Source organism: Amphiura filiformis, chromosome 12 (genome assembly GCF_039555335.1).
Source record: "Amphiura filiformis chromosome 12, Afil_fr2py, whole genome shotgun sequence".
NCBI classification, from domain to species: Eukaryota; Metazoa; Echinodermata; class Ophiuroidea; order Amphilepidida; family Amphiuridae; genus Amphiura; species Amphiura filiformis.
In genome coordinates, this window is record NC_092639.1 from 62,166,391 (window position 1) to 62,182,447 (window position 16,057).

The window sequence follows — 16,057 nt, forward strand, 5'->3', positions numbered from 1 at the left end:
ATCTTGACACTCTTTCCGCTCTGATAGGCTCTAATTCCGTTAAACCCCCATGAAAACTTCCCACCATGCAGTACAATCTTGACACTCTTTTCGCTCTAATAGGCTCTAATTCTGTTAAACCCCCATGAAAACTTCCCACTATGCAGTACAATCTTGACACTCTTTCCGCTCTGATAGGCTCTAATTCCGTTAAACCCCATGAAAACTTCCCACTATGCAGTACAATCTTGACACTCTTTTTCGCTCTGATAGGCTCTAATTCTGTTAAACCCCATGAAAACTTCCCACTATGCAGTACAATCTTGACACTCTTTCCGCTCTGATAGGCTCTAATTCGTTAAACCCACATGAAAACTTCCCACTATGCAGTACAATCTTGACACTCTTTCCGCTCTGATAGGCTCTAATTCCGTTAAACCCCCATGAAAACTTCCCACTATGCAGTACAATCTTGACACTCTTTTCGCTCTGATAGGCTCTAATTCCGTTAAACCCCCATGAAAACTTCCCACTATGCAGTACAATCTCGACACTCTTTCCTCTCTGATAGGCTCTAATTCGTTAAACCCCATGAAAACTTCCCACTATGCAGTACAATCTTGACACTCTTTCCGCTCTAATAGGCTCTAATTCCGTTAAACCCCCATGAAAACTTCCCACTATGCAGTACAATCTTGACACTCTTTCCGCTCTGATAGGCTCTAATTCCGTTAAACCCCCATGAAGACTTCCCACTATGCAGTACAATCTTGACACTCTTTCCGCTCTGATAGGCTCTAATTCCGTTAAACCCCCATGAAAACTTCCCACTATGCAGTACAATCTTGACACTCTTTCCGCTCTGATAGGCTCTAATTCCGTTAAACCCCCATGAAAACTTCCCACTATGCAGTACAATCTTGACACTCTTTCCGCTCTGATAGGCTCTAATTCCGTTAAACCCCCATGAAAACTTCCCACTATGCAGTACAATCTTGACACTCTTTCCGCTCTGATAGGCTCTAATTCCGTTAAACCCCCATGATATCTTCCCACTATGCAGTACAATCTTGACACTCTTTCCGCTCTGATAGGCTCTAATTCCGTTAAACCCCCATGAAAACTTCCCACTATGCAGTACAATCTTGACACTCTTTCCGCTCTGATAGGCTCTAATTCCGTTAAACCCCCATGAAAACTTCCCACTATGCAGTACAATCTTGACACTCTTTCCGCTCTGATAGGCTCTAATTCCGTTAAACCCCCATGAAAACTTCCCACTATGCAGTACAAGATCTTGACACTCTTTCCGCTCTGATAGGCTCTAATTCCGTTAAACCCCCATGAAAACTTCCCACTATGCAGTACAATCTTGACACTCTTTCCGCTCTGATAGGCTCTAATTCCGTTAAACCCCCATGAAAACTTCCCACTATGCAGTACAATCTTGACACTCTTTTCCGCTCTGATAGGCTCTAATTCGTTAAACCCCATGAAAACTTCCCACTATGCAGTACAATCTTGACACTCTTTCCGCTCTGATAGGCTCTAATTCCGTTAAACCCCCATGAAAACTTCCCACTATGCAGTACAATCTTGACACTCTTTCCGCTCTGATAGGCTCTAATTCCGTTAAACCCCCATGAAAACTTCCCACTATGCAGTACAATCTTGACACTCTTTCCGCTCTCATAGGCTCTAATTCCGTTAAACCCCCATGAAAACTTCCCACTATGCAGTACAATCTTGACACTCTTTCCGCTCTCATAGGCTCTAATTCCGTTAAACCCCCATGAAAACTTCCCACTATGCAGTACAATCTTGACACTCTTTCCGCTCTCATAGGCTCTAATTCCGTTAAACCCCCATGAAAACTTCCCACTATGCAGTACAATCTTGACACTCTTTCCGCTCTCATAGGCTCTAATTCCGTTAAACCCCCATGAAAACTTCCCACTATGCAGTACAATCTTGACACTCTTTCCGCTCTCATAGGCTCTAATTCCGTTAAACCCCCATGAAAACTTCCCACTATGCAGTACAATCTTGACACTCTTTCCGCCTCATAGGCTCTAATTCCGTTAAACCCCATGAAAACTTCCCACTATGCAGTACAATCTTGACACTCTTTCCGCTCTCATAGGCTCTAATTCCGTTAAACCCCATGAAAACTTCCCACTATGCAGTACAATCTTGACACTCTTTCCGCTCTAATAGGCTCTTATTCCGTTAAACCCCCATGAAAACTTCCCACTATGCAGTACAATCTTGACACTCTTTCCGCTCTAATAGGCTCTAATTCCGCTAAACCCCCATGAAAACTCCCCACTATGCAGTACAATCTTGACACTCTTTCCGCTCTAATAGGCTCTAATTCCGTTAAACCCCATGAAAACTTCCCACTATGCAGTACAATCTTGACACTCTTTCCGCTCTAATAGGCTCTAAACCCCCTTGACAACTTCCCACTATGCAGTACAATCTTGACACTCTTTCCGCTCTAATAGGCTCTAATTCCGTTAAACCCCCATGAAAACTTCCCACTATGCAGTACAATCTTGACACTCTTTCCGCTCTAATAGGCTCTAATTCCGTTAAACCCCCATGAAAACTTCCCACTATGCAGTACAATCTTGACACTCTTTCCGCTCTAATAGGCTCTAATTCCGTTAAACCCCCATGAAAACTTCCCACTATGCAGTGCAATCTTGACACTCTTTCCGCTCTAATAGGCTCTAATTCCGTTAAACCCCATGAAAACTTCCCACTATGCAGTGCAATCTTGACACTCTTTCCGCCTAATAGGCTCTAATTCGTTAAACCCCATGAAAACTTCCCACTATGCAGTGCAATCTTGACACTCTTTCCGCTCTAATAGGCTCTAATTCCGTTAAACCCCATGAAAACTTCCCACTATGCAGTGCAATCTTGACACTCTTTCCGCTCTAATAGGCTCTACTTCCCACTATGCAGTGCAATCTTGACACTCTTTCCGCTCTAATAGGCTCTAATTCCGTTAAACCCCATGAAAACTTCCCACTATGCAGTGCAATCTTGACACTCTTTCCGCCCTAATAGGCTCTAATTCCGTTAAACCCCCATGAAAACTTCCCACTATGCAGTGCAATCTTGACACTCTTTCCGCTCTAATAGGCTCTAATTCCGTTAAACCCCCATGAAAACTTCCCACTATGCAGTGCAATCTTGACACTCTTTCCGCTCTAATAGGCTCTAATTCCGTTAAACCCCCATGAAAACTTCCCACTATGCAGTGCAATCTTGACACTCTTTCCGCTCTAATAGGCTCTAATTCCGTTAAACCCCCATGAAAACTTCCCACTATGCAGTGCAATCTTGACACTCTTTCCGCTCTAATAGGCTCTAATTCTGTTAAACCCCCATGAAAACTTCCCACTATGCAGTGCAATCTTGACACTCTTTCCGCTCTAATAGGCTCTAATTCTGTTAAACCCCCATGAAAACTTCCCACTATGCAGTGCAATCTTGACACTCTTTCCGCTCTAATAGGCTCTAATTCTGTTAAACCCCCATGAAAACTTCCCACTATGCAGTGCAATCTTGACACTCTTTCCGCTCTAATAGGCTCTAATTCCGTTAAACCCCCATGAAAACTTCCCACTATGCAGTGCAATCTTGACACTCTTTCCGCTCTAATAGGCTCTAATTCCGTTAAACCCCCATGAAAACTTCCCACTATGCAGTGCAATCTTGACACTCTTTCCGCTCTAATAGGCTCTAATTCCGTTAAACCCCCATGAAAACTTCCCACTATGCAGTACAATCTTGACACTCTTTCCGCTCTCATAGGCTCTAATTCCGTTAAACCCCATGAAAACTTCCCACTATGCAGTACAATCTTGACACTCTTTCCGCTCTAATAGGCTCTAATTCCGTTAAACCCCCATGAAAACTTCCCACTATGCAGTACAATCTTGACACTCTTTCCGCTCTAATAGGCTCTAATTCCGATCTGAATAAATAACGAATAAAATAAAATAAAATCAATAAAGATTAGATTTGCCAAAGGGGTGCCTAAACAATATTCCCACTACCAGAGGGAGTTACTGATTTTTACATACTAGTATGGAATCATTTTTGTTAGTTTCAGGCCAACACCAATTGCTTTAGATATTAGTCCTGTGCCTTTTCATCTGCTTTACCGAACAAGATTACCACAGCATCAATCAGTCTACACTACAAGAATCCTATTATGGTCACTTGCACAAGTACACACAGAGTACCTATACAGTATCAATGCTGATACTGCACAGGACTCACCGACAATGGTACTGCACTGGTACTACACTGGTATTCCGCTGGTACTACACAGTAGCAGCCAAGTACCTTGGAAATGGTATACCGGTGCGGGCAGCCCAAATAGGAATCTTGCAGTATAGTTGAGGTAAATAACACTTCGGTGTGAATAACATATTTTAGTTAAGAGCATGCCACTGGAAATAAAAAAATGCACTTAATCTTGACTATTCCTGAAATGTGCCTTTGCCCATTCCAGTCCCACAAGCCTAATTGGAAATACAAGTTACTTTAATTGAAGATTATGTCTTTTTCTGAAACAAATCTGAAATCAACTTTTCTATTAAATCAATGAGATTCTTACCCGTCCAGACAAATCTTGACTTGTGATAACCAACACATATCCTTGTAGCTCTCCATTGGGACTCTCTGTTGGTCCCCACTCCACATGGATACTATTTGGACTCAGTTGTGTCACTAAGAGACCTCCTGGTGCACCAGGAACTAGGGTAAAATTTCAACAAAATATCAATTAGTAATCAATAAAAAAAATACCACAATTCTAATCAAATTTGGCTAACTACAGTGGCGTACCGTGGCCGCTCCTACCCTGGGGGGCTGAAAGAAATTCAATTTTGCCGCCCCTTCCTCAACAGCCCGAAAAGGTTGACCCAAATTTTTTTTGGTCGTCAAGAAAAAGTGAAGAGCAAAAAAAAAAAAAAAAGAAGAAGGATTATAAGCGCTAGCGCCCTAAAACCAACACATTTTCATGTATAGTACAATTTTCCGCCCTTTTTTCTTTACTAATTCTTTTTTTTTTTTTTTCTTCTTTCTGCGCCACTTCTTTTTCCGCTCCCTTCTTCTTCCGCCATCCCTTCGCTTTTGGCCAACCCCCATGCTTTTACCCGGGGCTGGCGCCTAAAGCCCCCCCAAAAAATATGCGATGCACTAAACTAACTAGTCCAACCCTTTGGAATGGGTTATTCCAGTTGATATTCACACAGCCCCTATGGAAGACATGACCTTAATCTCCCATACAGGGAGTTTCAAATCCATTCAGGTAACCCCACACTCCCTGTGTGGAAGATTAAGGGTAGACGAGGAGTTGTTGGTCGAAGCAACCAAAAAAATCAATTTTCATTCTCTAGATCAATAAGTTATTGACAAATAACACCTTGATGTTTTGCAAAGGTTCATTCTACAAATTATATAATTTGAAAACTTGCTTAATTTATTGTTGTTAATGAGTTATGTACATTTTACAAAAGTGTTGTTGTTTCAGCCCTCTTTACAACATAACTCAAGAACCACAGGACCTACAAAATTATTTCTGTGATATTTGAATTCTTCTACACGCCGCAAGGAAATGAGCAATGCAATTTTTGCCAAAGCTCATTACCATTCGCAAGATGTTGTGAACTACCAAATCGCAACACTTTAAAATAGTGTATTACCTTAAGGTCATTTCTTCCATGGAGGAGGAGGCAATAGCAACCCACCAGTAGCAACATTACACAGGAGATTCTATTACAGCCTGATCACTATTTAACAAGAGATGGGCAGTGGCGTAACTAGGGTTGGTAGCACCCGGGCAAGAAACAAAATTACGCCTTACCCCCCCCCCTAAGAATATCTTAGACGAGGGGTGTATTTTAATAATAAGACATCATGAAATTGTAATCATGCTCATGCATGCCAAATGGTAGGTTCAATATTTTTTTAAGTGAGGCCGAATTTGGCGCCCTAGTGATATTTTCTCTTTAAATGACACTCTTTTGTAGTAATAGTAGAATAGAAATAAAGGGTGTAGCATTATACTTTACACCCAAATAATTTGATGTAGGCAGTAAAACTTTGAATGTGTGCTTCACCCATTATTTACACTTTTACTACCTCGGACACATTATTTGGGTGTAAAGGATACTGCATTATCCATTACTGTATTTTGTAATCAAACCTGATTGAAAATTCTTTATCATGATGTAAAAATCAGAAAATTGCAATTTCATACCACTATCCTCATATAGCTTAATTGGGTCATATTTATTCAAGTGAACCATCAATAATTTCTTACCATCCTCTCCTGTTGGTGCCGTCACCGTAACAGCGGCGCTCTGCACACCGTCAACAACATTGACAATCTGGAAGTGATAGTGACTGTATGGATCCAAGCCTGTCACATCATACGCAAGAGGAACATTAGGGTTGATGCTGATTGGACGACTAGGCTGTGGTCCGCCTACGTTGGAGACAAAGAGATGATATTGGTCTACTGGTCCATCTGGCGCTTCCCAGGCAAGGCCGACTGTGGTGGACGTTGTTCCTGTCACTCTGAAATTGCGTACTGGGTTTGGCACTACAGGCAAATATGGAAGAAAGCAACGTACAGATGAGTTATAATAATTAACTCTCTGAGCACTACCTGCCAATCTAACATTGCCTCTGATTGGTCAATAACATGATATCTTCACTTTAATCACCAATCAGAATGGAGCTTCGCAAATAATTCACCCCAATTTTTTTGGTGTGGTGAAATTATTCTAACAATGTTGCCGATTGGTCCATTTGATAATGAAAACTTCTTTTTGGCCAATCGGCAGGTAGTTCTCATGGGGTTAATGAAAAATAAAGTTCTCTCTACTATGTAAGCAAAAATATTGACTGCATAACTTTGCTGTAGCCTTTCAAGTTGCACAGCTGCGGCACAACTGGTTTCTAATATGTTTTCCAAAAGAGGTTCATGTGATTCAGCCATTGATGCTAAACAACTACAGATAGCCGAGTCATTATAATTGAAAACTGATATCTATTTATTGTAGTTCTGTAGGACTTGTAAATTAGGACTTCAGGCTGAAAAGTTCCTATAAACAATCCCAGTTTGACTCACACTGCAAGAACCATTAGACATGTTGAGTCTAGACTAAAATATTTCAGTTCCTTAGGATATATTTATGTCTATATCTTACTTTTGTTTTCACATTGTAGAATGAATTTGAAAAAAAAAACCACCAGCAACAACTGATGTACATCATAACCTACAGCGTATGTCATGCTCTCTTTAATCACACCAAATGATCCAGTCTGTCTTGCATGATCACTCTTGCGGCCTCCCACCCTCTTTTATCCCCTTATGACTTGCATGTGGTATAGAAGACAGTGTATATCAGGTTCTCTTTAACCACATAAAATGATCCAGTTTGACTGTCTTGCACAGTCACTCTTCATATCTCCCATCCCCTTTTACTGTGTACCTTATGACTTACATGTGGTATAGAAGACCGTGTATGTCTGGCTTTCCTTAATCACATCAAATGATCCTGTCTGACTGTCTTGTACGGTCACTCTGGAGATAGCCTTGAGCTCAAACGTATATGCTGTACTTGCCGACAGTCCACTGATGGTCAGCTCCAAGTTAGTTCTCGGGTAGACAATGACTGGTGACTGAACCGATGGGTTCTCAGGAACAGGGGAGTACTCTAAGGAATAGGAGGTCAGGTCTCCACCTCCAGACTGCCAGCGGATGGTGACAGAAGTGGAAGTGATGATAGGTTGTCCTTTGCCAATTGGTGGTAGCGGTACTGGAATATAAGAAGACAAAAGAATATACAATAATTCTGATTAGGGATACTACAATGAGGAGTCAGGTTGGAATAGTTATTGTCTCTATCCAGGAAATTTCATTGATCGGACCTGGTAGAAATGTCATTCAGCTTATACCTGGTCTAACACTAGGAAGGTCTATTGATACGTACTGAACATTCAGATCATAGTGTCATTTTTACCCAATCACAAACTCTCACAAATAATAAAAAGGACTAATAGAAAACTGATAAATAAATAAAATAAACATACTATTTTGATGCATTAAAGCCATAGAGGAGGATGCCCTTAATATTTGTCAAAATCCTGTTTTTTACACATGTGTCTTGTCTTGTCTTGTCTTGTCCGTACTGCACCAACCGCTGTTGCTGGGCTATAAACGTGCAGTCCCTCATACATGCAGTGACTTGAATGCCTTTGAATCAGCGGCAGATTTAATGTGTGGCGGCAGGGCGTTTCAGGTTGGTATGGTCCTAGGATAGAGTGAATAGCGGTAGCAGTCTTTGTTGGTCGGGATAGTATTGTAGTTTAAAGGTTGGTTTTGACGGGTTGCTGGTCTGTTGTTTTGGTTGCAGGAAAGATGACTAATGTTGGATGGAGTAAATGAGTGAGTTTCCTTGTAAACTGTAGTGAGCCTGGCTATAGTGCAACGTTTCTGAAGGGTGTCCCATTTGAGATTGAGGAGCATGTCTGTAACACTACTGGTCTTTCTGTAGTCACTGGTTACAAACCTGACAGCTCTTCTCTGAATTTTTTCAAGGTTGTTGATGTGAATGGCTTGAAATGGCACTACAGTATTCCAGTCTTGGACAGACGAGGGTTTTATATGCAATTTCTTTTGTTGATCTTGTACAATTCAGAAGTTGCGCTGTAGAAGGCCAAGTATTTTGTTGGAACTAGAAATGGTTTGATTAATATGTTTTGCCCAGCTAAGATTATCAGACAGCTTGATGCCCAAGTAGGGATGGTGTTTTACTTCCTGGAGTGTTGAATTTCCCATGGTGTACTGATGATGGTAAAAATTCTTCTTGTGGGTCATTCTCATGATGAAGCACTTGGAGAGGTTAAATTTCATCTGCCAGGAGGATTCCCACTTGCACAATGAGTCGACGTCATGGAGAGTAGTACAGTCATTTGGAGAATTTATAGGTGTGTAGAGGATCAGATTGTCTGCAAACAGCCGACTTTACTAATCTACTTTATTAAACTGAGATTTTAAATAAAGCGTATATAGCAACCATTGTTTAATTATTATGATGGAAATATTAGTCAAATGCATATGCGATGTTCATAACACAGCACACAGCAGCAGCAGCACAACCAATGGAGTGACATGCTTTGGCAACATCATTGCTGGTAGTAAATTCCAATTTTCTTTGCTTTACCTCAGTTGTTTGGCTCAAAATTAAAAGGGGACATATCTGACAGTAAAAGCTAACATTTTATGGAAAAGAAATACTATTTCTAATGGAAATGTTACAATATGGCTTTAATTCAAAAATTTTAAGGTATTTCTACCACATTTGGTTTTTTTTTCTTGGCATGACTTTAGCTTTTCAACTGACCAACAAGTTAATTCAGCTCATAACTGGTTTACAGCAAGGACAGGTTATCTATACAACCATCAGATCATCTTTATATCATTTTGGAATCATTTTTATTAACTATGAACAAATATTTGGAACATATCAAGAACTCTTAGTTAAAAAGCACCAATATGAACTATTTGTTACTTACCGGTGACAAACGCTACTGATACCGGTAGACTCTCCAAATCGTTACCATTCGCATCAACCACAATTGATTGAATGAGTGCTTGGTAAGGTCTTCCTGCCGTCAAGCCAGTGATACGATAGGTATTCCTTTCACTGTCAGCATCAATAACTATAAAAGAAAACGATGTACATGGTTATAATAATAAGTGTTTAAAAATAATGATCTTTCCTGTGACATTATTCTTGGACCCCCACCCCTTAACAGGGTATTGTTGACAGGACAGTTGCATTCATATACAATGCCTGTACAAACCAGTGAAGTCACTCTCTTTGTTAACTGGGAATTTTTAGCCTAAAACCTGTCGAAGTTGTATAGTAAAATGAAGCATATTACATAACCACTGATGAATTGACCAGTGGGTTTCTGCATGGTTCTATCTATTCACTCATTTCATATTCTCTGATGTTAGCACTCTTCACGCGGGTGTCGACTGCAGACGACATGTTTCAAAACATTTTTAAAAATTCAAAAATTTCAGAAATGTAAATTTTCATGACCATATTTGGAATCAGCATGAAAAATGCATTAAAATGAGTACAAACAAGCCTAGTATTGGTTCAGTGGTTCTTGAGGTAGCTCTTGATATTTTGAGAAAATATCTCAAAACTTGGGACTTCTTATGTTTAAGCCTATGGCTAGCATGCAGAGTATTAAAAGCCCCTTGCCTATAATGATATGGTAAATCTGCCATATCAGACAGTCTTGAAAGGAACCAAAATAATGAACTTCCAGTGTATGCAAACTGGCATCTTTTAAGCTTGACCATTACAAATACAATGTGTTATTGCCACAGTAGATTACATGGGAAACAGCACATACTTCAAAGTTTGCCAGGCACATGATAAAACAAATAATCTCAATGTACACCATTTTGACAGGACATATTGCCCTCAATGAGTGACACACACACACATAATGGCAGATTCTGGACTTGCTCTTCTAGCCCTAGGATTCTAGCTTCATTGGCTTGTCTGTACTTACTTGCAAGTCTTGTGCTATCCCTTGGTACAATCTCTATCTGATATCGGCTGATTCCTAGGTTACCTACTTCACCATCGTACCACTGGATAAGAGCAGAGTTGGTTGTGGTGTCTATTATCTCAACAAAGTTGGGTGGGAAAGGTCCTGGAAAGTATAGAAAAATGACAAAACTTCATAAATTAGGTAACATGGACCAAGGATGTGAGAAAGAATACAAAACTTGAAATAATACTTTGCAATATCTTTCAAGCATGCTCCAGATACAGACTGACCGCAGGCCGTTATGTTCCTCCTCTGCACCACTATTATTCGAACCCAGAACTCGCCACCGAACATTTGCAGAACGTGCTTTTACATGCTACGCACCTCGTCAATGGAACCGCTACCAAACATATCAGAAATGCAAACTCTCTTCTCATTTTCAAAAGACTCTTGAAATGCCATTTGTTTAATGTTGCCTATGGACTGTAATTTTATTTGGTTTAAGTGTTTATCAGCGCCTTAGTACAATTGTTTGGTTTTAGGCGCTATATAAATTTCAGTTGTATTGTATTGTATTGTAATGTCACAAAATAGGTATTACATTCATTTAAGCCTAGTCAGATTTAGCCTTGTATCAAAATTATACAACTTATGGAATGCAGCTGTCTAAGACCTGGTTAACACAAGTGTGTTTTTACCGTCGATTACGATCGTGTCAGTATCTTATATTGATAGTACTGTATGTCTACTCAATGTCATCGGCATACTACAATCGTGTCATCATTTGCGAATAATGAAAATTTCCATCATTGGGCCGGTTTGTAACATGATCGTGACTTTCTAACTGCCATGGCGTGTGTATACGTGTATTATGACACGACGACAAGGCGCTGACTGTGCGGATGCTCTCATCATTCATTTATCATAATCGTGTCATAATCAGGTTATTACGACACAATGACTAAAATATACTAGTGTGAACTGGGTCTAATCCTTCAGTGATGTCTTGAGAATAGATTAATTTTGGTTTGATTAGTAGATTGGTAAAATTCCATGTTGTATAACACTTGTCCCGATTGTGAATTTCATGACTGAAAAACTGGCTGGGTGTATACTATTTTCGAAGTGTGACTAACTTTGCAAAGCTTTGTCAAAAAGACCTATTGTTTAATATGACTTAATTTAATTACTTGAAGGTATAACAAAACTGCCTTTTCTCAAACTTTAAAAGACTTCAGAGCAGTGGAATAATTGAAGCAAGGAGAGTCAAAAGTTGATGAAAATTTTAAGAACAAAATATCTCAAACATACTTGTTGTAGCAATGACACTAGTTTTGTAACTGAACTGGTTGTTGCTCCAGGTTACCACGGAAATACGATATTCCTGTGCCGGTTCCAAATCCGTTACCTCCACGCTTGTCAATCCACCCGTCGCTGGATGGAAGGTCTCTGCTGGAAGACTTCCTAGTGCAGGAGCAGGGTTGTTTTCATCAGCGATGGGCTCAAAGAAGACTTGGTATTGGTCTTTGATACCATAAGCATCATCCCAGCTAAAAACGAACGAGGAAGCTGTGACCAAGTCAACACGGATTTCTTCGACAGGCAAGGGTACTGTGGGTGGTAAAATGAAACAAAATGGATGGAAAATTATTATAGATGCAAAGTAACTGCTAGGAGAAACATTTGTTACCCTCTTTTTTAATGTTGACACAAATGCTAAATAATGGTAAATAATTAAAAACATTTAATTTAACCAGCAAAAATCTTAATAATAATAAATAAAATATCATCGAGAAGTTGGTTCAAATCACTGTAGACATAATTGTTTAAAAATACAACTTTTAAGAAAAACTTGGTACGGAGCTGTGAATTTGTCAAGCTATGCTACAACCCAAAGGGGGGTCAACTTTGCTTTGGGTGGAACTGGAGTTCTGACAAATGACCCAATTTTAAACCAAACTTTTATGTAAAAGTGACTCAAAATTATACTACTTTTGGAAGCTGTTTGCCAATTTTGCTAAAAACTATTAAAAATTGACACTTTTGAGAAAATTTGGGAAAAACACCCTATCAATAAACCAAAATGGTTGAAAATGCACTCCAAATCTAAACTAAATGGCTGAAAATGCACCCCGAATCCGCCACACATTCCTGTACTCTCATTTCCACTAGGAACCCCCGGGCTACAACCAAACCAGATTCTTACGAGCAGATGAAATGAAGATGCAAAATGTGATGTATCAAAGGCTGCCTTGTATTTTTGTATTAATATTTGTAATTGTAAACTGGGCTCAAAAATAAACTTATAATTTTTCACATGGTCATATCTTAAAATTCTGTCCATAAAAATGAACCAAAACTGCACACAGGATTACTTCAATACTCTACTCTAAACACTGGTCAGCAACCAAACAGTTGTCCAATTGACACAACAGCAAAACGCACTGACATGGAACAGCTTCCTGGACCACATTCACAGCCCAATAATTGGCACCCAACACATGAAATCTGTGAGTAAGTAGTGTGGAACAAGACCTGTTTCTTGAAGAAAGTGTGTGAAAAGCAGAAGCAGCCCCATTCCACACTATTCCACTACTCTTTGGAAATAATCACCTGTGTAAGGATCTTGTACGCATTCTCACAGATTCTTTTGCTGGGTGCCAATTATTCGCCTGTGAATGTGGTCCAGGAAGCTGTTCCGTGTGAGTGCATTTTGCTGTTGTGTCAGTTGGACAACTGCTTGGTTACTGACATAGAGTATTGAAGTAATCCTGTGTGTAATTTTAGTTCATTTTTCTGGACAGATTTTTAAGATATGACCTTGTGAAAAATTATTTCTTTTTGAGCTCAGTTTATGTAAAGAGATTCTTCTGTAGTGATTAATTATGGAAGAGTATTAGGTAGAGTGAATGTGGCATTCAAACATCATGTCACATATTTTCATAGATGTTTCTTTTTGAAATGGTGGTGTAGGCGATTGGGACACTTTGACCTTTGACATATCGGAAAAATTGACGTAATTATTATTAATGTTCTTATTATTGTCGTAATGTTGATCATTAAAAATACTAAATAATTAATTTATAAAATACTAATATTTTTTATATTTGTTTTAATTATTGTCAAACATTTTAGATTATATTTTGTACGTATAAAAACCCAATATTTCTGAATTTTCTGAAAGGTCAAAGGACAAAGTGTCCCAAAACTGCAAAAACTGTCCTACAATGCATTGCAAACTTCCAATGCCGATTTGGCTTATTCTTCTTACTTGTAGTCTGTGTCACTTGCTGGATAATGGGGCTAACTTGCAATCTTGTCTTGGTCTGCAAATATATAGTGTACTCTTCTCCTGGAACCAAGCCATATATGTTCAAAGAATTAATGCCGTATTCCCGGCCAATCTCTACTGGTGACGGACGAACATTTGGCTTAAATTCATCGTACGGTTCATATGAAATCACATAGGATTCAAAATCGCCAGGTAGAACAGGCCAGGCTACTTCGATGGCATAGTGTCCATAATTTTCTACTGCTAGTCTGATGATAACATCTAAAATATAAATGATAAAGAAGATAAAGAAGTTATCCTAAGAATGACAAAATAAGTATATATCGGGAAAAAAGCTTTATTAACATTTTCAAAAACTTAATCATACCAAAACTAATATATGTCTTAAGAATGCTATGATTTGAGTAACAATTTATGCCTAAGTCACATGAATAGCTTAACAAACAATTTGAGGGTGGAAAATATCATTATTTTCAAGAAAATGAATGATAATGAATGGGACTCAAAATTTCAAGTATGAGAGACGGATATGTGCTCTACTACCAAAAAAAAGAAGGTCAAAAATTGGACTGCGAAGAGCAACTGCTGGGGGGCGCATCGTATTGTGAAACGCGAGAATTACATAGGCCATGCACAGACTGTTCAAGAGCATTCACTTTCTGTGGAAAAAATCATGCTTCCAAATGTTCATACTTGCCTAAATCAGCAACAGCAGGATTGCTGCGGGTTCGAATCTCATTCTCTCCAATACCAGCCTCTGCAGTGACAATAAATTGGTAAGTCTGAGCTGGATCTAGCCCTGTAATGACCTGCCTAAGGAAAACACCAGAACCAGGGACGTAGATCGGTGGGGGAGGTGTTCCGATAGGTGGACTGTAAACGATCTCATAGCGGTCAACTCGCCAGCACCTGGAGGTTGCCATGTGACGATACGCTCCGATGGGTTATCAGCATCGTACTCCGTGCGTACAAACAGTGGTGATAACGGCTCTGTAAGTGACACAAAAAAAACACAGGTTGGTTATTCCACTTTCTTCATTGCTTGAGCTTCTTTGATAATTTTCATTCATCCATGTAACATATGCAACCTGACTAGTACCTGATTAACAAAGTCATTTCAATGATAATCTTAATATATTATGCTATATGTTGCAAATTCCAAAAATAATAATAAGAACCACAAACATGATGAACCAGTAACATAATGAACCAGTAACAGGGCAGATCTCTTACCGGGCTGGCCAGCTCTTTCTACCAGACAAAACCTACCAGAATTGCACTTGCACTGCAATTCTTCTTTTTAACTTGGTAAAACACCTAGAATATTAAAAAACTGCAAATTGGCCTGGTAGATACCAAATTATGCCACGATTTTGGGTACAATTTAAAATTTTCATGGGTTTGCACTCTGAATTGTCCTATTAAAACAGGATGTCCATCAAGAATTGTGTTTTATCTGTGTCCCTCCTGACAACTAACCACTGATATGCCACTGTGGTAAATAAAGTATACAGCCAAAAACTCACATGGTTTCCCTGTAGTTTAGTATACATTTTTTTAATGTTTTTTCCATTAATGGAGATTATAAAATTACAACCAAATTCAACAGTTTAAATTATTCCCAACCCAAAAACTTTCATCAAAAAAAGTGGAAAAGATGTGGAAAACTTTGGAATTCTAAGAAATAGTGTTTAATATTAGGCAAAATTTAAGTGGAATATAACATAAAACTAGCAAAAATATCTGGATGGATGAACATAAGGTGCATGCCATTGGAATTGTGAAGGCAGTAAAATGTGTCACAGAGGATTTGAAATGGAATAGCAAATTGCATGCTTTTAAGCACCCTGTGTCTGAGCATCTTAAAAGATGCTCAGACACAGGGTGCTTAAATAGGTCCATATTAGAAAACCATAGGATGCCTAATACCTCATTCTCCTTTTTAATTTAATTGCCCCAGACGCTACTCACTTGTTCTCTGTTTAACATACTCCTCCTGGTACTCTCCTGAATCAGGATTGACATAGAAGAAATACTCTTGTCCTGGTTGTAAACCGGTGAACGTGTACTCTACTGTCAAACCAAGACCGGCATTGACAGACTCTGAGGCTACATCGGAACCATCTACCTGGTTTCTACGGACATAGTATCTGTTGGATATTAACATGGAGT

At 39.2% G+C, this 16,057-nt stretch overlaps 1 protein-coding gene across 3 annotated transcripts in view; it reads right to left on the bottom strand.

The window, feature by feature from the left end:
- The window catches only part of LOC140166548 (tyrosine-protein phosphatase 10D-like), a 43,208-nt gene extending 27,177 nt beyond the window's left edge, over nucleotides 1-16,031 (bottom strand). For all 3 annotated transcript variants that reach the window (XM_072190036.1, XM_072190037.1, XM_072190035.1), the window contains exons 1-9: nucleotides 15,857-16,031; nucleotides 14,583-14,875; nucleotides 13,865-14,146; nucleotides 11,905-12,204; nucleotides 10,612-10,755; nucleotides 9,592-9,738; nucleotides 7,518-7,832; nucleotides 6,329-6,610; nucleotides 4,619-4,758 (exon numbers count right to left, since the gene is read on the bottom strand). In XM_072190036.1, coding sequence (XP_072046137.1) covers nucleotides 4,619-4,758; nucleotides 6,329-6,610; nucleotides 7,518-7,832; nucleotides 9,592-9,738; nucleotides 10,612-10,755; nucleotides 11,905-12,204; nucleotides 13,865-14,146; nucleotides 14,583-14,808 — 1,836 coding nt within the window. In that variant the 5' untranslated portion in view covers nucleotides 14,809-14,875; nucleotides 15,857-16,031. The remainder of the gene's footprint in view (nucleotides 1-4,618; nucleotides 4,759-6,328; nucleotides 6,611-7,517; nucleotides 7,833-9,591; nucleotides 9,739-10,611; nucleotides 10,756-11,904; nucleotides 12,205-13,864; nucleotides 14,147-14,582; nucleotides 14,876-15,856) is intronic.
- Nucleotides 16,032-16,057: the final 26 nt, after the last annotated feature.